This window comes from Eptatretus burgeri, chromosome 18 (assembly GCF_056783735.1).
Source record: "Eptatretus burgeri isolate ZD-2024b chromosome 18, Ebu_testis_v1, whole genome shotgun sequence".
Lineage (NCBI taxonomy): Eukaryota > Metazoa > Chordata > Myxini > Myxiniformes > Myxinidae > Eptatretus > Eptatretus burgeri.
The window spans coordinates 33,558,872-33,586,753 of record NC_140978.1 but is presented as its reverse complement, the minus strand read 5'-3'; the positions used below and the strand labels follow the sequence as shown (position 1 = coordinate 33,586,753).

Here is a 27,882-nt window from a genome sequence, read left to right as displayed (position 1 = left end):
TACGTGTCAAAGCAAACTTTCTGCTGGAAAGATGTTTTCTGGATCTCTAAGGAAATTAATGTGCTGTGTGGCACATTTTGGCTGGTAGGATAGCATTGAGGTATGCACACTCACTTCAGTTGTCGAGCCTGGATTCCAACCTCAACCCAGATATAAACTGTCACCCTGGTGTTTCATATGCACAGCGATGCATCAATGTGTGTGCTGTCCATCTGCAGGACGTTAAGCCTGAGGATCCGTCTCCCAGCACTGTTCGATGGTGGACGTTAAAGATCCCACTGTGTGCTTTATCAAAGAGTGGGCGAGTTTACTGCCAGCGCTATGAAGAAATCAAAATTCCTGGCCGAACTATTTTGCCAGTCTGTACTATTTTAGAATATATAAAGTGTTGAGGTTCGTGGAAGAGCAAAAACACAGAACAGATCAGGACGCAAGAGAACAAAATTACCAGGAGAAGGATGTGTTTTGGGGTGGGGGGACGACACATCAAGAGAGGATTTGAGGGACAAAATAGAGGGAGAATTAGAGAAATAATGGATGTGAGGAGGAATGAGAGCAGTGGGGGATGAATCGGGTGGACAACATGTATCCGGCCGTAAACTCTCAATCACAGAAATGAAAGGTAAGAATGGAAACCTGGGAAGAGGTGGGCTTGGGGAAGGTTAATGGTGGTATAAAAGATCATGGTTTTGGATGGGGGATGATCTGAGATGGTGGTGAACAGCTTCTCGAAGACTTGGACAGAAGAATGAGATTGAAGAGGATGTGGAAGTTGGTTTCACAGGTGGGATAAAGAGGAACAAATGAAAGAGGTGAGCAGTGATATGTAGTAATGGGTTTTGGTAGTTTTACCAGAAGGGGGTTGCTGGCAGTGCATGCACTCTGCAGGAACCTGGATGAGGAGGGTTAGTGGGAAGTGGGTGGGGGGGTGGTTGAGGGAGAGGGGTGGGCATAGCATGGAAATGGCAGAGGGTTAAGACCAGTAAGGAAGTGGTAAAAAAAAAATAAAACAGAGACCACAGACCTGTCTGTAATGGGAAAGTGATCGGCCCAGAGACTCGGCTTCATCGTCATAGATTCAATGATTTTGAAGGCCTTGGCTTCCTTAGTGTTAACCCACGCAAGGTGTCAGGCAGGGGCACTAACCCACATGTATGAGTAGTACTCCATCAAGCTGTAGATAAAGGCCTTGTATGTCGACAAAATTTCTGATTTGCCAAGGAAAGACTGTTTGAGAGAGAGCATGCGACTGATTTTGGAGGCCAACTTAGATATGCAGTTTACTCACCAAAAATCATGGCTAGTAGTGAGGTCCAAAAGTTTGAGTGACTGAACTTCTTCAAGAGGATTATTGAGGAAGCAGATGGGAGGGTTCACCAGACGGTCTTTTTGGAGAGACAAAGTGAGAGTGAAAGGTTTGTTAGGATTGAAAGACATATTCCAAGCGTTTGACCAGCTCGTGATTCTATCAAGATGTGTAAAGAGGGAAGAGGCTGCAGCATGCCAATCTGAACTGAAGGATGGGGAATGTCACGGCAGAGGTTGGAGTTGTCAGCAAAGAGATAAAGACATATTTCATGTTAATTCGTTCGTTGTTTTGTGGAATTTGGTTTGTATTGTTAAGGCCTGAACCTTTTGTCAAGGGTCAAGGCCTTCTCTCATGTCGTAAGTGTATCCTGCTTTTATCCTGGGTATATTCCCAGGCATCTTGCTTCTATTTCCTCAACATTATTCTCTCCCAATTGCTATCTCTATTTTCTCTCTCACTTCAAAAAATTCCAAACTAGAAAGCATCCGCTTTGTAATCAGACTTTTTCTTCTTCGCTATGCTAAACAGTACATTTGACTTTTTGAACAAATTATTAATTTTCTCCTCTCTGTTCCCATCATAAAGCTTTGTTGAAAATTTGATGACAAAAGCTCAAATGGTAAAACAAGTTGAGGCCCGGACACACACACACAGACACACATAAGTGATGGCAATACCCAGTCTTCCGCTACGCGGAGGACGGGCAGACAAGCAAAGAAACAAAAACAATATTTATATTTCACTCCATCATGATTCTCATTTATATTGAATTTCCTTATGATTCTGGTTCTACATCCCACCCTCCTCTCTTCTCCAAAATTAATCTACATTCAATATAAACGCTTCTTTAAAATAAGATAAAAATTATAAGCATGCATTTCAGCCCTTGTATCTCCTTCACAAATGCTACACATGTTCCTCTTCTCCACCATGATATATGTCTCTTCTTCTTCGTATTTTTCAAAAAGATTATTTTTCTGAGGTGTTTGGCTGCTCTGCACCTCATGCACATAACCCCCACTCATACAGTGCACTATTTCTCTATGCATTTAAAAGCCTTTCCCCGCACCCCACATACCCAATCCTTCCCCCGCAACCCACACACTCACCTTGCCCCCACAAAGCCTTCAATTCTGCACCACACCAATGCCTCCTCCCCCTCCACCCCCAATTCACCCTGTCTCTAACTGTGCGGACCTCAAACATCCGAGGTCTACACTCCAACCTGATCCATGCTGCTGCCAACAAACCAGATATCATCTGTTTAACAGAATCCTTCCTCCCACAGGAGGTCCCCGACTCCTTGGTGTCTCTCCCCGGTTGTTGTCTCCTCCAATTTGAGAGGCTTGAACCACGCCCCACTGGTGGAGTTGCACATTCAATCAAGAAATCAATTTCTCACTGCCCTTGCACTGCCCTTTCACTTCCCACCGCACAGGAGCACCTCTGGCTGTGACCACCCCTCTGCTCCCACCTCTTGTTCATCTGTTGCGTTGTACCCGCCTCCGAACAGTGATGACTCCATCTGCATCTCTCTCTCAGATAATATGGACCAACTTTTAACCACTCATCCCAAATATCTCTTCCTCATATGTGGAAATTTCAATTGTCACAATGCAATTTGGCTTGGTGTTGGTGCCTCTCTCACTAGCCATGGTACTTCAGCAAAGGGAGTCTGTGACTCAATCTGTTAACTTTCCCACCTGGAATCCTCCCAATTGCAAATCCTCCCTTCTGGACTTAGTGATGACTAACTTTCCCACAAATGTAACCTGCTCTTCCTTTGCTCCAATTGATTATTTTAATCATGTGCTTGTGAAAGTCAACATCTCTCTGGCTGCTATTCTCAGAGCTGCCTCAACACCAGCGAGTCTGGAATTTCACTGAAGCAGATTGGCAGGGAATGTAACAGCCATTGCTCTTCAGGACTGGCCTACAATATATACTGCCCCTGTTGTTAACACAGCCTGGGAATTCTTCCACAGAATATCTGTCTCTGTCTCTGTCTCTGTCTCTGTTTCTGTCTCTCTGTCTCACTCTCTCACACAGATTAATCCCATCTCATCTTCAATTATCCTACCCTTCTTCCTGCCCATGGTACACTGAATCCTGTGGTAAGGCAGTTGCTCTGAAACATCTCTTGTCTTCAAGGAAATCTCATTGCATTCCAAAAAGCCCTCAACAAGTGTGTGTCCACTCTCAGGAGAGCCAGAAAACATCATCTGTTCAACCTCAAGATTTAACTTTCAAACTTGTCTCCCTCCTCTAAAATCTGGTGGCACTTTGATAAGTCTGTCTCTGGTGTATACAGTACTCCCCTTCCTTCCCTCCTCCACTTCAAATGGCACCACAGCCGACTCCGCTCGTGAAAAGGCCGAATGACTCAATTCTGTGGCTGCTTCCAAATCTTGTGTCCCCAACTCCTCACTCTCAGCACCCATCCTTCCCTATTGTACCAAATTGCACCTGGACTCTGTCATTTGCACCTGAGAAGGTGGAGAAGGTTCTTTCAACTATTGACTCCGGCTCTGTTACCGGATCGGACGGCATCAGTTCACGTGTCCTAAAAACCTGCTCTGCTGTTCTTGAACATCCTCTCTCTGCCCTTTTCACCTTGTCATTTACCCTACATCATCTTGCATCTGCTTGGAAATCAGACAAGGTCACAGCATTACATAAAAAATGTGCAAAAATGGATCCCATTAACTACAGACCTCTCAGCTTACTTCCAATCATCAGCAAGGTCATGAAGTCCATCATTGCAGTTGAAATGCAATCGTTCCTTTTCTTCAACAACCTCATCTCAGATCACCAATTTGCTTTCAGACCAGGTCACTCCACCTTAGACAGGCCACTTCGACTCACCCAAGAATGGATGGTGGCCCTCGATGTGTAGACATGAGACCAGGGCCGTCTCTCTGGACATATCTCATGCTTTTGATAAGTCTGGCATATTGCGTTGCTCTCCAAACTCTATGCCAATGCCATTCAAGGCCAATTCCACACATGGCTTACTGACTTCCTCTACTCCTGTCACCATGTGGCACTCAACATAATCCTTTAATCTCCTCTACTTGTGAAGGCTGGAGCACCTCAAGGTAGTATTCTGGGCTCAGTCCTATTCCTGATCTGGGTCAATGATCTCTCTGACTCTCTGAAAAGTCCTCTTTATGTATTTGATTATGACTCCACCTTCTGCTGTGACATCCTTCAGACATGCAGCCTGCAGCCTCTTCATTCTCTTCAAAACTTGAAAAAAAATCACAAGCTGGTCAAACACTTAGAATATGTTTTTCAATCCTGATAAATCTCACACTCCCACTTTCTCTCTTTCGAAGGACCATCTGGCAAACCTTCCCATCTACTTTCTCAGCAATCCTCTTTAGGAACTTCAGTCATTCAAACTCCTGGGTCACACTATCAGCCATGATCTTTCTTGGGAAAAATGCATATCACGTTGGCCTCCAAAGCCAGCTGCCGACTCGGCATCCATGGTCATACAAAGTCCTTCCTTGGCACACCTTAAATCCTATCCACCGACAAGGCCTTCATCTGCAGCTTGATGGAGTCCTGCTCTCCCCTCTGATCTGGCTCCCCTACCTCACATCTTGCTCAGCTTGATGCCATAGAAACCAAGGCCTTCAAGATTATTCCAATCTCCTGTGATGAAGCTGAGTCTATTGGTCTATCAGTTTGCCATCACAGACAGGTCTGAGGTGTCTCTGTCTTCTACCGTCTCCTTTCTGGTATTGCACCCTCTGCTCTTTCTGTGCTTTGTCCCCCACAGGTTTCTGCAGGGCTCACATAGTGCACCATCAACCCCCTTCTGGTGAAACAACCTAAATCCAGGATCACTGCTCACCTCAACTCATTTGTTCCTCCTTTTTCCTGCCCGTGGAACCAACTTCCACATCCTCTTCAATCTGATTCTTCCCTCCAGGTTTTCAGGATAGCTGTTCACCACTCTCTCAGATCATCCTCAATCCAAAACCATGATCTTTTCTGCCCTCGTTAACCCCACCCAAATCTCTCCTTTTCCAATTTTCCATCAATGGAATTTCCTTCTCTATTCATTTCGTTCACCCCATCCTCCTACTCCCCACACCCATTGTTTGTGCAATTCACCCTCTATCTTGGCCTTCATATCTATCTATCTATCTATCTATCTATCTCTCTCTCTCTCTCTCTCTCTCTCTCTCTCTCTCTCTCTCTCTCTCTCTCTCTCTCTCTCTCTCTCTCTCTCTCTCTCTCTCTCTCTCTCTCTCTCTCTCTCTCTCTCTCTCTCTCTCTCTCACATATGTCTCCACTGTTCCTTTTTGGTGCTGTTTTTGTCTGTTATGTCCTGATCTGTTCAATGTGCTCGGTATTCCATGAGCCTGAACTATGTATCCGAAGAAAGAAGATTTTCCAGAGTGAGAAAATATATGCCTGTTGTTGGCTTTATGGTTAGGGTGGCGGGCTTGGGATCCTCGGGTCGTGAAATCAAATCCCACTCAGTCATTGAATTAATAATATGTGGGGTTGACTCAGCCTGTCATCCTTCTGAGGTCGGCAAAGTGAGTACCAGCTTGCTGGAATGATTGAACCATTTGAAGTATCCTGCGTCAGAGTGACGACCCATCTTGGATTGTGCCCAAGAGCCCAGGAGACTGCTTTGGCAGCACCGATACTCTGTACAGAGTTTGGTCCCACTGGAATGGTTTGATGGAGAAAATATGGTGAGTATGCCAATACCCCCAACATAAGTGGATGAATGATGGAGGATGGAGGATGGAGGATGGAGATGATGATACTGCTCAATGTGATGTCAACAGCCAATACATAGAGGTTGCTAAGGGTGCAAGATTCTGATTTGTGTGTTAGATCTTCTTCTTTTGCAAAGCTCACGAGCTTAATATTTGTTCAACATGTAAGAAATGTTTTTGTCCCTTTCTCCAATTTCTCCAATTTGGATTTGATCTCAACCCAATGAAGACATAAAATTTGTGCAAACAATCAAATGACATTTATGTCAGAAGAAAATGGAATTATTTGGCATGTATTCAATCCCAAGAGGGATCTTTCTTCAAGTCAGTCTCAACACCTGTTTGCAACGATACTGAAAATTAAACTAACTGATGCAGACACCAGGAGGAAATTTTTAAAAATGGATAGTTCTGCTTGCCATAAACAAAACGTTCATTTACATATTACATACGAGATCCAGTCTCATTGAAAAGCTCACGGAAGAGAGATGTGAAACGAAAGAAAGATGTGAAAATATTGAAATGATATTATTCATTTTACAGCTTTGCTACCCAACGTTCGAAAAGAATACAGGTAGGCTGAACTCTGACCTCGGTCTGCAAGATGGAGGCGCGCTGTTCCTTGGCGCTCAGGGATTCCTTCAACACGTCTATATGTTGCCGACAATCAGAATTTTGGTTGCTTAGTGTCTCCAACTTGGTCTGCAGAGTCAAGAGCTCCGAATCTTTCTGAGACAGCTCCTTTCGCATCTGCTCCACCTGACAAATGACATCAGGTGAATGGCACAAGATATCGGTTTTTGTTTTACACGTTTACATGTGATAAAAATGCGGTTGTAAAATTCTCATGGACTTACAGCCAAATATTAAAACTATGGCTATGTACTTTAGATGAGTTAAAAGTTGTACTTTGCCACACAAGAAACATTTAAATGTTCAGGAAAAATAAACACATCATTGACTGCTGTGTTTAGTTGCACAGGTGGTGTTTTTCAGTTGTAGATCAGGTAGCAATTCTGGTGTGACATATATAGATCCCAGTAATACAAGGAGATCTCAACACAGCTGGGAGGAGGCCAGTGGGCACATCATGCCTGCACCACATCCAAACTACCCAATGCCAACCAGATCACCCATTCCGTAGGCACATTCACCACTCACGACACAAACCCAATCAAAGCCAACATCTAATCAATGGGAAGGGGGAAGTTGAACAGCATTAGGAGGGTGGGGTGAAAAGTACATCACAGCAAGGACATTACCAATCAAAACAAATGGAAAAATTACTTTTTGGGGTACTTTTAGAGTGGTGTGGGCGGCAGTTCGGTGAGGATTGCATTAATGCAGACAATATGTTGATACTTAATAAGAATGCCCACAACTCAGAGAATCAGTATCCCAAGAGAGTAAATCGAGGAAGCACGCTTAAACTTAACATTATGTAAAATCTGTTCTCAGGCTGTATAGGCAACAAAAACAATTATTAATATCGCTTAGCAGTCAGCGCAGCCAACCGTAAGCAAACAGAGCAACAGCATTAATTGCCATCATGAGGTTAGCAGTAACTTTTGGTTTAGTGGAGTTCAGGGTCATTGCCATGGTGCCACATGCCTTGTTCTTCATGATCCGTGCATGGCTGCGCTGAAGCTCCGAGGCCCTGCCCTTGCCATCACGTTCGTCCGCAGCAAGAGGCCCGTTGGTCCGCAGCATCTGGATCTCGTCCTCCAGATCACGGACGCTGCGCTCCAGTGAAGCAATTCGTGAATCCTTTTAAAGAAAAAAATTTCAACAGAAATTACAAACGGTTTCTGGAAAAACTGGATATTTCAAATCATGCAACTCTAAAATTGGGATTTGTTAATTTTACCAATTGGGTGGTGCAGAGGGAACGCATAATCGACACAGGACTCTTGGTCATAACTGTGTGGGCAAGGTTAATTTCCCTCGGTTCTTCTTCCTCTATCAATGTTCTGCCTCCTCTCATCTTCTTCTTTGGAACCACCAAAACGAATGAGCATGTTTTGAAATGATCTGACCTTTCATCTTGAGTCAGATGTGTCATCTAACAGAGGATTCTCCCATCGCATATACTTGCCCTGTTCAGTGCATAAAACTAAACCAAAACTGTCAGACAATCCCAGAATGTTTGAAAAAAAACAATGATTCACACAATGTTGCTCAATCACCAGAAAATGTCTTGTTGAGCATCGATCATACATTTCCAATGACATGCAGAAAGACAGGATAAAGGTCATGTGAAATGATTTCATCCAACCATCCATTGGGACCATACATGTGGAGCGTCGTTGTTGCCGAAGCAGTCTCCTGGGCTATTGGGCACAATCGTGGATGGGTCACCACTCTGACGCAGGATACCACCAAGCTGTTACTCACTTCGCCGACCTCAGAAGGATGACAGGCTGAGTCAACCCACCTGGTATTAATTGAACAGGGAACAGGGCTCAAACTCAGGACCCGATGATCACAAGCCTGCCACCCTAACCATGAAGCCAACACTAGGCATATATACACCGATATGGTTCAATATTGGACCAATTGTTTGTAAAATCGGGCTTGTAATGTTTGTTGAGGCTAATTGTTAATTTTAACTGTAGAAGATAAAGGTGACAAGTGTTAGTATTGAAGGCTGAGTATATACAACCTAGAGAAAGAGCATGACTGTTGATGAATTTTGAGCTGCCTTGGGAAAGGGAGCCATCTTGCGTTAAGGACTAGTTTTTGGCACTATCTGGTTATAGACCCATCTCGTAGCAACGAGTAGTTTCTACAGAGAGGAGTATTCGGGAATCGTCGTGAGCTGAGCATATAAATGCCAAAGCAGAGAGAGAGAGAGAGAGAGAGAGAGAGAGAGAGAGAGAGAGAGAGAGAGAGAGAGAGAGAGAGAGAGAGAGAGAGAGAGAGAGAGAGAGAGAGAGAGAGAGAGAGTGGAGGGATGATTTTTTTGTTTTGTGCAGTGTCATAGCGGTGTGTTCTTAAAGTGTTTTGTCTTCGCAATAAACTCAAGTGCTATGCCTGAAAGCTATCGGTACAAAGAGAGATAAAAGAACCTTGTTGTTATTTTTGACAACTCGATCCCACTGGCAGGTCAGCAGCAGCTGCATCACTCTCTGCTGATGTGGAATCCATTAGATGTTGGACTGATACATGAAATGTCCTTCAATTCTTGAAAATTCGCAGTGTCACTCTATAACTCTGAAAGGATCGTCAAACGTGCCAATGCACACCCATCATAGTTAACCACTGAAAGAGGTTGAATCTCTTGAACTTCCAGGCCTCACCATCAGCAAAGACCACTCCTGGGCTGGTATTGTAGTTTACTGTCAGAGTGATGAGCAGTTCAGGATTGCAACCTTAGCCAAAAAATTGCTTCAGTAGACTTTTTATAGAGCTTAGTGCACAGATGAGATGTCTCCTCTGATTTAGCTCCCTCTGTCAGCCCTCCAAGCCCCCGAACAATTCCAGGGTGCACATGTTTTTCCAGTAACCCCCTCCTCATTAAGCTTCCAAAATCTAGGCTGACTGCACACGTCAACTCTTTTGTTCCCCGCTTCTCCCATCTGAGGAACACCTTTGTGAGGCTGTTTTACTGCATTGTTCCCTCCAGTGCTTCAAGCAGGTGGTGCACCACCAACTCATCATCACCAACACCTCCCCCCAATCCTATTTATTCCCATTAAATGCACCTACCCTAAGGAGGAATACCAGTCTTGATAAAAGCTTTTCAAAATCTGCATCGGTAGCGAAAGCAACAATGGCTTTTCCCAAACAGAAGTTGAGAAAGTGTAAGTTTACCGCTGTGAGAAGCAAGCTGAGGTTGACGTTTCAGGTATTGCCCTTTTTTGGCTCACCTTTGCTCCGATAAGGGGTGATGCTCAAAATGTCAACCTCACCATGTTTCACACGGCGGTAAACTTACACTTTCTCAACTCTTGTTTCGGAAAAGTCATTGCACCTGACCTAATCCAAACCTCTCACTTGTAATTTACTGTTTCCTCCTCTCTTTTTTTCTCTCCTCGATATCATGTTCATTATTTACTTTGCTTATTCTGTCCAACTGCTGCCCCCTGTCAGTCAGTCCATTGCCTTTTACTCCCCTCCACTTTCATCAACCACTCTTCCATGAACCTCGACCTTTAAAAATATCCTCCACGGGCTTAAATTTCTTTTTTTTGAGTCAAACTTATCGACAGAATTCAATACTCCATTCCGGATCCCGTATTAATTTAGCATTTGCAATGAGCGGAAGAAGCTGTGATAAAAAAAAAGATTACCTGCATTTGTACTATTCCAGTGAAAGCTCCATTTGGGCTTAACAATCGGTTAAAATGCATTTTAAGCTGCAGCTCACCATAAATAACAGGCTAACAATTCAGGACGCCATTTATTGGGTCGCCGAAATAGGTGACCCTTATTGTCAGTAATTCTATCTATTTGTTTGCATGTTTGTTTGGATATTTGTTCGTTTGTCATCAGCATAATTGGTAGTAAACATGGGCGGATTTTGACCAAACTCAGGTGGTAGGTACATCTTATGACCTGGTGCTTTGAAAATTGTCATGGTTGCGAGGGACGCTTTGGTTACCTAGCAACAACCGAAAAACCTTCAAAATCGGTACCATTCACGCGAAATCAATTCCGAAAGCCATTATCCCACGTAGGGTTATGAAATTTGGCACAAATGATCTACAGGTGATGCTCTATCAAATATATTCCGGTTTTTGTGATATATGGAATACTTTACCCACAGCACCCCTTACAATTAGGGTATGCGCGAAAATTGGCGAAAATTGAAGGCCCCCGAGCGACCAGGTGAGTGCATCGATACGAATGAAACTTTGCAGGTTCATGGTACTCAATAAGTACTACAACTTTGCCTCAGGACATATTGACCGATTTCACTTAGGTCAGGGGTCAAAGGTGCAAAAATGCAAAAAAATAATGCAAAAAAAAATCGATAATATGCGAGAGCTGGAGGTGCCTTCGTGCCAAATGCTACTCCTCCTCGGGTTATGGTCGGATGGTGATGAAAATTCACACTAATCGTCTGGAATACATTGTGCACAAACGATCGAGCCAGATTTTCGATTTAGATCTTTGTTCACCCACAGCACCCCCTCGAACTTTGGGGATTTCCGATTTCAAACCGCATTTTCGGTACTTTTCATTCAAATGGATACCGAGTAGTTATCAGTAGATGGAACTCAATGAGATTTGATATGCATCATCTCAAGGTGATTCCCTATCCGCTGTATGACATCCATTTTGCTCTATATCTTATAGTTTCCATGCTCGGCGACCCATCGCCACCTACCGACTTGTTTATTTATTTGTTTGTTTATTTATCCTGTGGATATTGCCACAGCAGTAAGCAACCATTTGGGGGTCATTCGTTCAAGCTTGCAGGTGAGCTTCCTGCACGGAGACTTAGAGAAATTACTGGGGTAGCAAAGCAGTTCATGGAAAAAGCAAAGGAAGGCAGAAGAATCAGTGGAGATAAGCAAAACAGCAACCTTCATCTCGACAGATGACTGCAAGGCCCGTGTTCGAGTTGAGGCAGCTTCGCCCAGAGACTGATCCACCACCCTCTTCTGTAGCTCCTGGGAGGAAATTTCAGGTGAAAGCAGGATAAGCGGAAAGCAATGGAAGTAGAATATGCAAAAATCCTCAATGTACAATGAAAGAATATATTCAAAAATGACAACATTTTAGGGGGAAGTATGCTTGCTTGGCATTTTAAAGCATTGAGAGAGATTTTTTATGATTAACAAAAAGCACATCGTCTTGAAAAAAAAAAAATATATATATATATATGTATATATATATATATATATATATATATATATATATATATATATATATATATATATATATATATATATATATATATACATACAGGGGGCTGCAAAAGTAGGTATACAGTTAGGATTATACCAGTATTACCAGTATTATAATAGTGGTGCTAGGATTCATTTAATTCATTAAAATCATTTTTGCCATTTTTAATATTTTTATTTTCGTCATTTTTTCTATAATACATCTTTTAAGTGAAGGTAAAGTTTTGTGCACACGTTTTGTTTTTCATTACTGTATACCAACTTTTGCAGCCCCCTGTATATGTGTGTATATATATATATATATATATATATATATATATATATATATATATATATATATATATATATATATAAAATTGAGACCGTATGCCCGTAGAATACCAAGCCGTCTACTCTGAATAGGAGGGCATTGACATTCATTGGCAGAGAAAATGAGAATATGAAGGGAATATAAAATTTAAACTGGTAAAAAATAAAAAAAAATCACATGAACATAAACTCTCTTCGTTGTGGAAATAATGTTCTTTGGGTTAAAGGTTTTGTTATTTATTCTCGCATACCTGTTGCATTCACAATTGACACCACAGTATTTATACGGCCTCACCCAAAACACGCCAACCCCGCATTTGAGGATTCGAGTTACCCACCCCTCAGCCAAGGAACACTTAACCTTCACCAGCTCATTCGCTGAACATTTCCCAGGACAGGCTAATGCGTCAAAGCCGATTCTATTCACTCAAAGAAAGCCCCCCCACCCCCAACGGCCCCCTTTTCTTTTTCCCTTTTTCCCGCCATAAACCAACACCCCTGCTACACTTCATGAGCAAACTGCTGAGACCCCATGACTTCCCCGCACTGAGCTAGCGAGCCTAAGCCGGTTGTGGTGCCCAAAGGATGTACTCAAACTCGGCCCGACATAGAGAGGGTGCATGGGTTTGAGGGCCCACTCCAAACGAAGAGCTTTTGGCCCAACACACCCACAGCAGTCTTTTTTAACCCAGTATGGGTGCCACTGTGGGAGGCAAAATAAATCCGGTGAAAGCCTCTCTGAGCAGCCCAGCTGGCTGCTTCAGGGATAAGAAACCTGGCTTCGCAATGTGAAGTGTGTCGCCGACATTAGAGTGCAGGTTCTATTTTAAAAAAACAAATTACATTTGCTTGAAACATTATATATTTAATGGAAACTTTGGTAATTTATTTTGGTGGAGGGGACCAAATCTGAAATCGACAAGTTTATCCATATATTTCCAACTACCAATCTCAGGCATACAGCGCCTCCCCGTGTTACCAGCTGGACTTACAAACACCCGATGATGGAGTTGAGCAGAACATTCATATGCTGTATGAAGCTGAATGTTTGGAGAGAGTTCACAGAAGAATAATAAAAATCTACGTTGAAGATTAAAGACATAGTAGATCCCCAAAATCAACAAACTGCATCTTTTGATCCAATTTCTGTTGGATGGACGACATCATTTTTTTTCCGACTGAAGACCCCGGCTGCACCCCCCAGCCCCAACAGACGTATGGGATTGATCCAGCTTTGCAATCTGTTTGTGAACGTTAAGCATCCCACTGCATGACCCGAAAACAGCAGGCTATTAAGCCTACAGCCCACACTACTACACCTCCTTTTCCGTTAGCTTTCGCTCCCGACTATAAAAACGCCGATAATAGCGGTCCTTCTGTTTCCTACCATGGTGATTACACCTGGCATCAAATGCAATACACGCCAAAGCCAGATATTATGGGAAATAAAGCATCCCAGAATAAACTGCATCGGGTCATCAGCATCATGATACGGGGAAATAAAAACCAATTGCAAGAAGAAAAAAATAATAAAGGAACAATTATGTTTTCATCTCGGACGTCTCTCGAATTGTACTTTCATGACAAGATGTACGAAATGCAAGTTTGTTAGATTTTGAGGAGGCGATAAAGCTGGCTGTCCTGTCTATAGTCACGTCACGTGGATGCAGAAGACCCGTGACATTTTTTTTCCGCCTCCGGGTGCTGAAGATGTGTGAATTTTCCAGCAGGTCAAGATGTTTTAGAATTGCCTTGAAACCGTCTGGTCAATGAGGCCCAGATGGCATCAGTGACGATGCTCTCAAATCGTAGTCACCTGAACAGACATCTCCTCTTTCTGTGTTCGCAACAACCCTTCCCAATGCTAAGGGTCATTCACACTGCACCATTTTCCATTCACCACTATTTTATAAATAAAACTAGAAGAGGTTGCCCGCACCTTGTGTAGAAGGAATTTAGAGTTTTGAAAAAGCGAGCCAGGTACTATGTACAATTCAAATTAATCACATATACTTTAGCAGGCAATACCACAATAATGTAACAATTCATACAATATTTAATATAAAATAACAGGCAATAATATGAAACAATAAGGCAACACTACACAATAATGGCGACAGCAGTGCCTCTGGATCGACAAGATTTCGAGTCTGGTTGTTGGGTGCCAGAATTGTGAGTTTGGCGATAAAGGTAAGAAGATCATTTGTAATACTGACTACCACCGGGTGGCGGTATACAATACACATTACATCGAGAGAATTGGGGTCTTTTCCCCACCATGAACCCCCTACCCTGTAGGTTTAAAAATGTTTTATTGCATCTCCATTTGCCAAAGGGATTCTAACGGTCGGTATCCAATATGATGGGGGTACTCCCAACGGGGGTGGGGGGGGGATTCTATCAATGGACAGATAGACAGAAAATATAACTACATATACATTGCTCGCCAACACTTTATCAACATTTGGAATCACCATTTAGAGTCTGTCGAAATATATTCCTCCCTATGGTGCAACAAGTTAGCAAATCCCTACAGTTGTTTATTCCCTCCAGTTCCACCGTATATATATATATATATATATATATATATATATATATATATATATATATACATATATATATACATATATATATATATATATATATATATACATATATATATATATATATATATATATATATATATATATATATATATATATATATATATATATATATATATATATTTTTTTTTTTTTTTTTAAATTATTATTTATTTATTTAATCCTGATAACCTTCTCCTGCAAACTTAAAAATTCCTGTCTTATCCTTTTTGTTTGTATGTTTAACATCTTGTTCAGCATTGTTTTTGTTGGCCTGTTTGGTATTCTTGTTTAAGCATAAAGCAAATGATCCAGATTCAAATCCCACCAATGATGTTGATTTATTCATAGTCTATTAATGTCCTCGTAAGTCATCCATCCATCCATTGGGACCATACTCTGTGCAGAGCGTTGGTGCTGCCTAAGCAGTCTCCTTGGCTACTGGGCACAATCCTGGACGGGTCGCCACTCCGACACAGGATACCAGCAAGCTGGCACTCATTTTGCTGACCTCAGAAGGATGATAGGCAGAGTCAACCCCACCTGGTATTAATTCAACAGCCAAGCAGGATTTGAACTCAGAACCCAAGGATCCCAAGCCCACCACCCTAACGTGAGCACTGTTGTGTTTACCTGAACGAATAAGTAATTTGTCAAATGTAAAATACGGAAGCAAAACGACTCACTCCGTAAAGATGGTCCAAGTGTATGAAAAAGCAGAATGGCACAATTGTGATTTGCTGTTTCCAAAGCGACGGATTATATTTATTGACAAATTTAGCTGAAATGGCAAAAGCCCACATGTTTGAATATTGCATTGGTATTAAAAGTTAGACTATTACAAGGATGTTGCGTTGGGCATCTATGGAGTGGTGCAATTCTGCTTTGGTGAAAGCATCTACAAACCTGGACTCCATTGTGACTGCTTTTGTTTCTTATACCACTACTACTACGATGATGACTACTCAGTGGTGTGATGGTTGGAGCATTACATCAGCTGTGGGTCTGGGAGGTCGATGGATATAGCCTAATCCTGGCCGATTCATACCAAAGATTGGGGCTGATTACCAAAGTTACTGAGTTGTACCAAATTACGATGTGTTTGACGAACTGGCTGGCCAAGTCTGACGTCCGACTGGAGCTGATTTGAGCAGGAATTTGTCATTTGTTCAGTGTGCTGGCGGTAACTCACCAACACTGCAGGAAATACACCAAGGGATATCACCCATTCCTCCTTTCTCCAAACCCTTCCCAAATCACCGAAATCCATCTACACTTTCATTAACTTATTTAACAACTAATTTTGATGCAAAATAGTGGAAATCAGTTAATTAATGTGAGTTAACAAGGTGGTTAAGCACAGCAAGTTAAATTTTGTAAATAAATGGTTGCATCATGTAAATTTGAGTGAGAATTGTGATTAGACAATCAAAGGAAGTATAAAACTATCATTAAGCTTTTTTCTTCATCTTTTTTTTTTTTTGCACATCTGACCAAGCAATCTCACCTCCTTGAGACGGGTATTTTCCTTATCCTGATTCTCCAGCAAGGCTTCCAGTTGAGAGATGCGTGCATCTGTATGTGACAGCCGTACGCCTTCCTCCATGCGCCCGCTCATTCCCCCACGGCTTTGAACCTTCTCCAGCAGCCTGCGGATTGACTCATCACGTGTAGACAACATGGCCTTTTGACTCTCCACCCGCTGGTTCATCTCCTCCAGCGTTCTGTAAACACACGTTTATTGATTAGGTGGAAAATGGAACGACTGACTCGCCTTAGTGCCAAGTCTGAAAGATTGTTCACTCCGCAATACAATAACCTTGCAGGCATTGCTCGAGAGGGCTGGCAGGACAGCCGAGAGATATGTACACTCGACTCAGAGCTGCCTCGCCTTGTTTCAGATCTCAATCCAGCTATAAACTACAATCCTGGTGTTTCTCGGGCAGGGGTGGGGAATCAATGTGTGCGCCATCCCTCGGATGGGTGTTAAACAGCCGTCCCATCTGCTCGCATTAGTTGGTGGACATTAAAGATCTCACGGTGCCCTTCTCGAAGAGTGGTGGAGCTATTGCCCGCACCATGGCCAAATCCCATGTTCCTGCTCTGACCTGCAGGGGACACTGCATCAGTGGCACCAGGCATGCTCCCAGCAAATGATGCTTCCACCAACCATGTGCTGCACATGAAATAAATGACTGCTCCAGAAATATATTATTAAAATTGAAGGAGATTCCTTTGAAAATCGAACTTCGAATCCAGGGACTCTGAAGTGAAGGAACTGTTTTCAAAACGCACGAACCCAATATGCCCGAGTCATGATCCATGAAGAGAACACACATACACAATGAATCACACGTACCCATCAAGCAAATAAGAATAGCAGAGGCGAGGCAATGGACAAAACGGGGTGAAATTGTCACATTTTAAGAACACTTTACAAACTCAACTACAACTTCTATCCTTATCCAAACGGTCTTGCACTTGCCAAAACAAACAGAAAATTTCACACCGACACCTGGGCATTTCACTTAATATGACACATCTGCTAACTGAATTGCAATCTGCCAAATAGAAAATAGGCAAAATACACTGAAGTGTGTGGCGGGATGGTGCTGGAGTGTCGTCCACCAGATGGCGGTCTCCTCGGTTAACCTGAGGCGGTCCCTTGTGGTGGGTACCTGAAATGTCCTAAACCTAAGAGATGGGGATGGTCCAGGCATTTGCCTGGGAGATAGCCAGATGGAGGCCCCTGGAGTCGACGGAAAGTGGACGCAGCGGCGTGCTGTGGCGCATGCTCCCTGTGTACGTACTGTATGTAGGAATACGAAAATAGGGAAAATGTTACCTTCCAGGTAACATTGACGACCATGTCTGTAACCCAACAATGTGAAATTTCAGTCGAAATTTCTGTAACATGGGACAGAGCAAAGACCTGCCCTTGAAAACCTTTCCACAGAGACCTACCTGGAATTAGTTCTCACTGACACATCCCGGTTTGCAATAAGGGCCTCAACAATCCCTTTAAGAGTTTGTGCATCAACCACCAACATTATTAAGTACCGTCATGCAACATCAATCATCAATCACTTCCATTGTCTTAAAGTCCTATAGAAATGGACACTTAACAGTGATCAAGCCTCCAATTATATAAATAGTCAACCCGAGTCCTCTTCATCATTCATTTGGCATCATCACCTCCGTAACAGCAAGAGCTCCCTGTTCTGTTGCTCATTTTGTAACCGCAGACGTTCATAATCGCTGGAGCTCCCTTCGGCCTTGATGATGTTCGACCCAGGAGCAGCGTGGTTTGACTCATCGTTATCTCCGAAAAGTTGGTTCACATCCTGCTGCGTTCTCAGTTCTTCTTGCAGAGCCTGTACCATGAGCTTCAGGTGCTGTCACAACAAAGGTAACACATCATCTGAGTTGAAACACCACCATCATACATATCTTTCTGTTAACCCTTATCACCAACAGCAACCCAAGGATGAGCCATCACAAACTATGTAAATTAATAGAGACACGTTATTACTTCCGCCACCGAAGGTGAAGGAGGTTATGTTTTCTTCCCTTTCTGTCTGTCTGTTTGTTTGTTTGTCTGTGTGCAGGATATCTCAAAAAGTTGAGGACGGATCTGGATAAAATTTTGTGGACAGGTTGTGTGTGTAACAAGGAGGAATTTGGGCCAATAACGATGTAGTTCTGTACAGCGTGGTATTTCAAAAATGTGTTCGGCTTAATATGTTCTCGTGAATCAAGCATTACGTGGCGGAGGTATGCGCTGTACCGAGTACCCTTCGAGTTCTGATATACCATACTCTTTACAGATCATTGGTGCTGCTGAAGCAGTTGATCAGCAAGAGTTATGCTGGGTGGTTTGCCATTGCCTTCCCAGCATTAGTTTGGGCGGCAGTTTAGAATTTGATCAGGGTGGTGGGCGATAGCTCGCCTATGATTTGTGAAGAACACCGTGGGATCTTTAACATTCACCAACTAATTTCAGCACATGGGACGCCCAGTTTAAAGTCCATCCGTGGGCCCTTTAACACACGTTGATGAAACACCCTGCCTGTGAAACACCAGGATGGCAGTTTATAGCTGAGTCAGGATTCCAACCGAGGGTAGGCGGCTTACAGTCGAGGATGCGTATCTCTCAGCCATAATTCCAGCCCAGAGATGCATTATCGTGAATCATTAGATGCAAATTAAACAAGACATTGAAAAATTGAACACAATGTCAAGGAAGAGAACAAGTCGAAAGGAATGAGCTCTTTACCAATCATTAACTACTCTTCTTTGCCACATCCTTTATGAATACCTTTTGATATTTCTCAGGTAGTTTTTGCAATTATGTATTCTTAGTACATTGTTAGCCCCTCCACACAATGTGCTGACGTCGGCCACAAACGCCACCTGGTGGTCGTCAGGATTGCACGTTGTCTTTGTTTTTTTAAACTGAATACCTTGATAAAGTATTACAATTAGAATGTGAGTATGTCTAAAAAGTACGTACTATTATAATATGAATTATAGTATGTCTGTAAAGGATGTACTGTGAAGATTGTGGGTACGTCTATAAAGTACGTGTATTAAGACCGTGAGTGCATCTAGAGAGTACGTACTATGAGAATGTACAGGGTGTTCCAAAAAAGTCCATGATAACTTTGCTAAATATCTTTAGAACCACAAATGATACAACGATACCCTTTAGTTTATATGATACAGAAACTCATAAAGTTTTGTGCACACCATCAGGTACACTTCAATGTGAGCTCCGCTTGTCACGTGCAGGGCCTCACTGCAGCACACGAGTTCTTGCCGTGTTTGGCTCAGCATGTTTGCGTCCACCAGTGCACATACAGCTGTGATCCAAGAACGAAGATCCTGCAGGTTTGTCACCTTGGTGATGCAGACAACATCTTTGACAAACCCCCACAACAAAAAAAAAAAAATCAAGGGGAGGTTATGTCTGGTGATTGTGGGGCCAGGCAGTTGGTCCGTCTTGGCCAATCCAGCGACCTGGAATTTTTTCATTCAAGACGGCTCGAATGACTAAGGCTCAATGCGTGGGAGCACCTTCCTGTTGAAAAAATGATGTCGAGTCGCAGGTCTTCAATCTGTGGGAAGGGAGATCCTTCCAACATGTTCATGTAAATTGTTGAGGTCACTGTATCCTTCGCAAAGAAAACTGGACCCACCAAGCGGTCATGGAGAAGGTCACACCATACATTGACCTTTGGACTATCGCATATGTATTCAATGACCACATGGGGGTTTTCAGAGCCCCAAGTCCTCACGTTGTGCCAGTTCACCTTCCCCGATACATGAGAGCAAGCTTTTTCTGTGAACCTGACCTTTTTCAGGTAATCTTCGTCATCCTCGATGCGGCCGAGCAGGGCGAGAGCTCGTGCGGTGCCTTGATGTCCTGAGCACGACAAACGGAGCTCACATCGAAGTATATTGATGGTGTTACAAAACTTTATGAGTTTCTGTATCATACAAACCTAAGAGTATCATGGTATCATTTGTGGTTCGAAATATATAAACAAACAAAGTTGGCCGGGTCTTTTTGGAACACCCTGTACATACGTTTAGAAAGTACAGAATGTGACGATGTCCATAAAGTACATATGATTGCGATCACTACACAAAATACTCCACACAAGCAAGTCCTGGCGAGGTTCTGCCATCTCTGGTTGCTCTTTTTCTGGTTATCTTTTGCACCTGATTGTCCTCCTGGATGACCCTCATCTGCTCCACCACAGTGCTGTGTTTGGAGCTCTCTTCCTTGCGCAGCGCTCGTTCCTTCTTCAGTTCAGGACTCCAAAAGGTTTTTATGCTTCCCATGCACGTCACCAATTTAGCTTCCTTCACTTCGAGCTCCCGCTGAACATTCTCATTTTGACGTTGCAAGTCGCGTAACTGGTTCTGGACATCTCCATCACTGCTGTTGTGGCCCTGCAGGGAGAGATTCAGGATTATAAGGTGGGGAAAAGTACTGATATGTTGAGAACAAAACGCTGAGGATGTGAGGAATAGGGAAAAAGAAAGAGGAATGGACAAGAGGAGAGCGGAGTAGAGGTAGAAATAATATACAGGTAGACACAGGACAAAGCCATTTTTCAACCTCACGTCTGACTTTTGCAGCTACGTCCTAGTTCTTATTCTTTTTATGGGTAGACACTTAACATGTGCTTACTTTACATCCATATTCTTTTCAAAACGTAACAACCATATCCCATTCTTATGTAATAGGGGTGCTTATGTTATCTTATGTAATAATAGGTCCTATGTAATAGAGGGGTGTGGTGGGAGCCTGAAGGGAGGGGTGGTGGAGGTCCAGACAGAAGGGGGGGTAGGGTGGGAGTCCTGATTGAGGGGGTGGGGTGGGAGGAGGCAGGGGAAGGAGTGGCGTGGGAGTCCAGGGGGAGAGGGGGGAGGTTGAGAGTCTGGAGGGGAAGGAGTGTAGTGGGAGTCCGGAGGGAGGGGTTGTGGTGAGAGTCTGGAGGTGGGTGGGATGGGAGTCCGGATGGAGTGGTGTGGGGTGGGAGGAAGCAGGGGGAGGGATGGAATGAGGGAAGGGATGGAATGTGGGTTGGCAGCAGGGAGAGAAACAGGTGTGGTGGAAGTCCAGAGGGATTGGGTGGGGTGGAAAGAGGCAGAGGGAGGGGTGGGAGGAGGGAGGTGAAGAGGTGGGAGGATGGACCTGGCATTGCCTGGCAATGCCGGATACCTTTGCTAGTGTGATATGTGGGATCTGTGTGCTTACTCTATACTTTGAAAAGGCCTACCTTTAAAAATAGTCCTGTGGGATCTTTGATATTGATGTAAATGTCATCATTATTATCAACAGGGTATTTGCAAAGTCCCCTGCAAAATATAATCATGCAGCACTCCCTCTTGACAGCGTACCAAAATGGTGGCTTGTAAAATTATATATTCATCGATGTTGAGCATCAAAATCAGGAAGACACAGCTCTGAGTTTGCATGTGATAAATTGCAGTTTATAAATGCAATACATTTACAACAAAATAATAAAGTTGTCTGCAGCTTTTTATTGTGTGCTAAATTGAGGCTCATGATAGAGCAAGGTGACAGGGTAAAATGGCAATGCACGGGCAGTGGTGAAACAAGTGAATGCAACAAACAAAGGTGAGATTGAACAGGAAAAGAGGACAGATAAGAGAGGAGGAACCAGAGCACCCTGCAAGGAAGGCAGTTGGATTAGCATAGGTAAGGTTAATGGGGGGGAGAAATTATTGTGGGAATGGATGGGTGGGGTGACATGAGATGGTCGCACATGTCTTGCTTCAAGTCCTGGAGGATTGGGAGAGGGGAGGGAAGAAGGAAGTGTGAAATTGAACCCTCTCTGGAAGACAGTTCCACAAACAGGAGAAAAGATGAACAAAAGATTGGAGATGAGTGGTCATCCTAGAATTTTGGAGTTGAACCAGGAGTGGGATCCTGGTAGAACACGTCCTGAAGTCTCTGGGGAAGGAGGGTTGAAGGGATGATAGAGCAGATGGACCTAGACTGGAGGAAAATAATTTGAAATAAAATTACCCCTGTGCGGGAGTGACGGTCATCTCTGCGAGAAAATATATAGCCTCCTGAAAGTAGGGCAGTTTTTGCAAACTTTGAAGTCACATGACACAAAAACGAAAGCGAATATCGAAAATCCGGCCCTACCAAAATTTAGATATTGTCCCATAGATTCATATGCTACAATAAAATTCAAGATCGCTTGAGAAATGTAGGAGGAGATAGATTTTCAAAATCGTCATTTTCGCCTTTTCTGCCAAATTTGAAGTCACGTGACACGAAAACGAAAGTGAATATCGAAAATCCGGCCCAATCAAAATTTAGATATTGTCCCATAGATTCATTTGCTACAATCAAATTCAAGATCGCTTGAGAAATGGCGGAGGAGATAGAATTTGAAAATCGTCATTTTCGCAACTTCAAAGGCCTCGTGACCTTGACCTTGACCTTCGGTGACCTTGAAAGTCAAACCACCGTGTACGTCTCATCGGCCTCTATCAGGATCACTAATGACCATATCTCCCGCTTCAACTTCATTGTGAACGGACGGACGGACCCATATTACCCTTTCTCTCACCAATATTATTAGGTCATTGGAAATGACCTAAAAAAACAGAGGGACCACAAACCTGTCTGCGATGTCAGAGCATCAGGACTTCACTTTCCATCTTATTGCAGGAGAGGTTAACAACGTTGATGGCTTTAGATTCCACAGAATCCACGACATACATTTGTGATCCTGAGGACACAGCCTAGATCTCAAGGTCTTTCAGTAGCAGACCATGGAAACAGATAGTTATGTTCATTTGGCAATCCTTATGGAACAACAGGGTGAGACGGTAAAATTGCCAGGATTGAAAGACATGCTTCATTTATCTAACAGCTTCGACTCAATTTCAAAAAGGCAGAGAGTGACACAGCTACTGTCTGCCTGTCAGTGAGATGGGGTAAATGTGTAGTCACTTGTAAAAAGAAAGAGGGCTTTCCAGAGCATGGAATCGGTTGTTTATGTCGATAATGAACAAGTGTACAAGACTGAACCCAAGCCCCTCCTCGTCGGCAATCCAGCCTCCGCTGCGAGAAGAGAGGAAGGGGATTCATTCATAGCGATACATTAACTGCGTGAGTGGAAGAATTCAGAAAGCCGGGTATTCTCGCGGCCTTGCAAGCTACCAGCAGAGAACTTGTCGAGTTTGGCAATCAGGATGCCAGACTGTGTTGAATGCCCGGTATATGTCTAGGGAAATGGTCCTGACCTGTTATTTTGGATTTAGGGCCTCCAAACCATTGCTGATAGAGGCTTTTCCCAGCAATTCTTAATTTTTAAAGAATAAACTTTCCTTAGTCGCCTGCTCTATCACTTCATTGTTGTAAATTAAGTTCCCGTTGTAATAAACTTCAGTGTCAATTAGAAGACTGAGAATAAACTTGTTGCTATTGTCTCAATAATTATTCATACCTTTGTGGGCCCGTGCAAGCCTTTTGGATGTAAACAATGAATCTTTCCACGTGGGCAGTCAATGTCGAACATGTCCTTCACTTAACATTGTCCAGCATTTCTCATGGCCGTCTTTGAAGGAAAATTTTCATAAAGCTGGCGGAATATAGAACTTTCAAAATGATGCAACGCGCCCCCAGGATGCTCGGTGGGCATGCGCAGAAACCCCAGGAAACTCGAATCATCAGAGCAGCCAAACATGTATTATGTGTGCACGATAAGGATTGTTACCTAAAATGGCTCAAAAAAGCTTTTAATAGAAGCCAAAAATACTTGGAAAAGCACCTGAGAGCAACAATGGCTTTGCCTCTGCACGACAAAAGTGTTAAATAACTTTCTCAGCTCGCCAAATGGGCACGTGCTGGTGCTGTAAACTCCCGACCACGTGGGCCGGTGCAAGGCCTGAGTGGATGGGCGTTTGCTGGAGACACCATCGACGGATCGCTCCCAGCGAATGGACCACAATTTTGGATTGGGTGCTTCTGAACACCGATGGGAAGGACATATCTGGGGCCTATGCATGTACATTTAAAATGATGATATTTACTATTAATCATGTTGCGAAGGTGGGGAGGGGGGGGGGTAAACAAAATTTTTTGGCAGATTTTTTTTTGGTTCTTTTTACTAGACTTTTGCATCAATTGGTGAAAGTTGAACAGTCCGTCCGTGTGCGTTTTTACATATCCACCGTGGCCGCTCGCTTGTACTAACAGCAAATGGTACAAACTGGACACCTCTCTCATCCACTGATGTTTCTCGTGTTTCCTCTATTTCCGTGAGTCAGATTTGCATTTAGGAACAGAACAGTTATGTTTAACCATCCTGAAATTGGCACACTTTCATCTGAATGCTGAAAATGATGTTTAAACGACTATCTGAATGACACATTTCGTGCTAGCAATGACAAGTCAAAAGTGCCCGTCGAGCCGAACCGAGTCACTGTAAACACCCATTTCAGCGCGTGTGCTGAAGGCCTCGATTAGCATTCTATTCATATGTCATTTTGAAATTCTTGTATTGAAAGAAACTGCGATTTATCGCCGTTACAACATTGGCCTTTATAAATAAATAAATAAAATTTGAACATGCAGTATAATTTTACAATGGAAGTTAAATATATAAATCATTAATCGTCTTACTCCATCATATCACAATACAATACGACATCAAAATTACCATAGTCAAAAATAAATATTTAGTGCACACTTAACAGAGAAGTTAGCAGGCAGCAGGGGAAGACATCTATTTCAAAAGGGCGTCAGTGTTTCTTTCATACGTATTGGGTTGCTACCGCTCCACGTAGAGCGATTCAATTGAATCACTTGTCTCGCTACAGGCAGCACCACCACCTCGTCAAATTATCCCCGGTTAAGTGACACATTAACAACACGCCATCCATACGCCATGCCAGGTACACATCACTGTTGGTTTCGCTGTGGGTTTGACCAACAGCTGTGCTCATTTACTCAAATGTCAATGGATTCAACTTACGAGCGCTCCGGGCTCGGAATCGTGATGCCATTTGTTAGTCAACACATTTGAAAGCAAATTGTGTTCACTCACAGTTCGTCATCTGCAAGGTTGACTGGCAGGGCATCTTAGAGGTATGCACACCTGCCTTCTGAGCTGTCTAACCTCAGATTTAATCTCAACCAAGATATCAACTGTCACCTTGGTGTTTAGCATGCCGGGGCGAGGCATCATTGTGTGCGTCTTCCAACAGAAGGATGATAAGCCGGCTGTCTCATTTGCCGCAATGTTGCTTGTGAGACATTAAAGATCCATGAAGAGGCACTCATAACAACGTACAAATTCTTGCCGCTTTCAGTCAAGCATCAGGCTTGGCCCAAAGTTGATGAATGAATTTATCTGAAAACCACAAAGGAATGTCAGAATAATTGGAACTGTTCGGGGGTCCAGGCAGAAGTCGTCGTGCACTTGACAAGGATTCACCACCCAACATGATAAAGGTTTGAACAACCTCACAAATATGTGAAAACCCTCATTTTTCACCTTGTGTTGACATCTCCATGGAACCCAGAAGTGGTTAGTAGTCCTAGTTTGTAAAAGCATCGTGGTAAATTAGGTTGGCTTTTGTTAGCATTCCCATTTGAGCCTGTGTTCACAGAGATATGATGTAAACCTTCCTGAATATTCCAATGATGTTGCTATGAACCCAAGTCCAAATCCAATACAGTACACCAAATATTTCATTCATTGTGTGCTAAAGTTATTATACTTCAAACACAAGTACACTGATATCTACCAATGTCTTTGGCCTGCATGTGATTCCAGCACAAGCTCCTCCGTGATCCAAGCTGACTTCACGCCTCAACTCTCTTATTCCTCACTTCTTCCGTCTACATAATCGAGGCATTCTGTTCTGTTCTTAAGTAGGGCAGCTTGGCTGCCGGGTATCTATCATTTCTTGGAAGCACGGCTGTGCCGCTGATGCCAGTAGCTCCTACACCAGTACACTGGTACTCATTTCGCCAAACTCAGAAGGATGACAGGCTGAGTCAACCCCACCTGGTGTTAATTCAGTGGCTCACAGGATCCTAAGCCAGCCACCCTAGCCGATAAGCTAACGCAAGGTTTATCAAGGGATTAAAAACATGTATTTACATTCAAATGTTGTCACATATACAATCTATCAGGACAATTACAATGATCAAGTTTTGAGTTGTATTTTATCCAATAACAATGGGATCATTTAAAATGTGCAAAAAAAGATGCACAATTGGCCAAAGTACTGGCAACATGACATCATCGCCACACGGTTCACGTCTTGCGTTAGGTTTAGCATGTCGATTTTAGATCAGCTCAGCATTATAGCCCTCAGATTATAATTAAAGGGATCTTATTACTCGATATACCTGAATTGGTTGGCTGGTGAAGTTCCCATCCAAGTCGGAGAGGTCAAAGGTAGCCCAAGGTCCGAGGCTGCTGACGGAAATATTTGGACTGCTTCCTATTGCCGTCGCCCGGTGACCGCTACCACCTCCACCACCTGACCAGCCGGCCACCCGGCCCTGGCAGTGCGTGGACCGTCCTAAGGTCATCGTCAATTCCGGAGGATCCTGGCCTAGGGAGAGAAAGGGAATTTATCACGTAACAATCGAGGAAAAATTATAAAATGCCTCATGATGTCGAATTCTCACTTTGTGTTTGCAATATAAGGGACATCGCGTCAGGTTAATGATCAAAATGTCACGAAATGGTCAACAATTTATGCGACGGTGACCATTTGAAGTGAAATACTGATCAAGAAATGTCAATAACACTGCGTTTCGTTTGTTGTTGAACTACACAGGACTTCACAGTTACAGTGCTGCCAAGGAAACATAATTATCGCTGAAAGATCTTTTCACACATCTCCAGGAGATGTGAGATATCGCTGGCAAGACCTTCGGAAAGTGCTTGGAAATAAAAATGGCGAGATCAAGGGAATGATCTCACCGCTGCTTCCTAGCCATGCATGTACCGGTATAGAAAATATGTCTCCTTGGTTTGACAATGTAAATAAAGATTTTTGGGGTATTTCAAATTTGACAACACTGTATCTTAGCATCAAAGGCAACAATGCAAGTTTGTCCATCATATTACAACACAATTGGATCCAATGCTCGCTTCATCATGAACGAAGGACCCCAATGATGGAAAACAATCCCCAAACCATCACACTTGCTTCATCAACTTTGACGCGTTGGAACAGCACAACATTTGCTGTTTTGTTTTTTTTGCCTCCTCGAGTGATCTAATACTCAGGGGGGAGTTTGCATCACATCACATGATGGCTGGAGTTCAGCAAGGGTTAGCAGCTCCCAGAGCCGGGTTTGCTTGCACCACCCTCTTGGAGTTACGCTATTGAAGCCCACCTAGGTGTTGTTGTAGTTGCACCACCCTCTGTAGTGGTTACACGACTGAAGAGCAGCTTGAACTCACTGAGCAATACAAAAGTAAAATTTCTGTGCCATGGAGAGGGTGACACTCATCCATCCATCGGGACCATACTCTGTACAGAGTGTCGGTGCTGCCGAA

General features: G+C 43.3%; 1 protein-coding gene across 4 annotated transcripts in view; it reads right to left on the bottom strand.

The window, feature by feature from the left end:
- LOC147008854 (ERC protein 2-like) overlaps positions 1 to 27,882 on the bottom strand; it is a 498,963-nt gene that overhangs the window by 441,742 nt on the left and 29,339 nt on the right. For all 4 annotated transcript variants that reach the window (XM_085864636.1, XM_085864633.1, XM_085864635.1 and 1 more), the window contains exons 3-9: positions 26,718 to 26,926; positions 20,525 to 20,758; positions 17,996 to 18,195; positions 16,308 to 16,524; positions 11,586 to 11,672; positions 7,666 to 7,821; positions 6,646 to 6,813 (exon numbers count right to left, since the gene is read on the bottom strand). In XM_085864636.1, the coding sequence (XP_085720762.1) occupies positions 6,646 to 6,813; positions 7,666 to 7,821; positions 11,586 to 11,672; positions 16,308 to 16,524; positions 17,996 to 18,195; positions 20,525 to 20,758; positions 26,718 to 26,926 (1,271 nt within the window). The remainder of the gene's footprint in view (positions 1 to 6,645; positions 6,814 to 7,665; positions 7,822 to 11,585; positions 11,673 to 16,307; positions 16,525 to 17,995; positions 18,196 to 20,524; positions 20,759 to 26,717; positions 26,927 to 27,882) is intronic.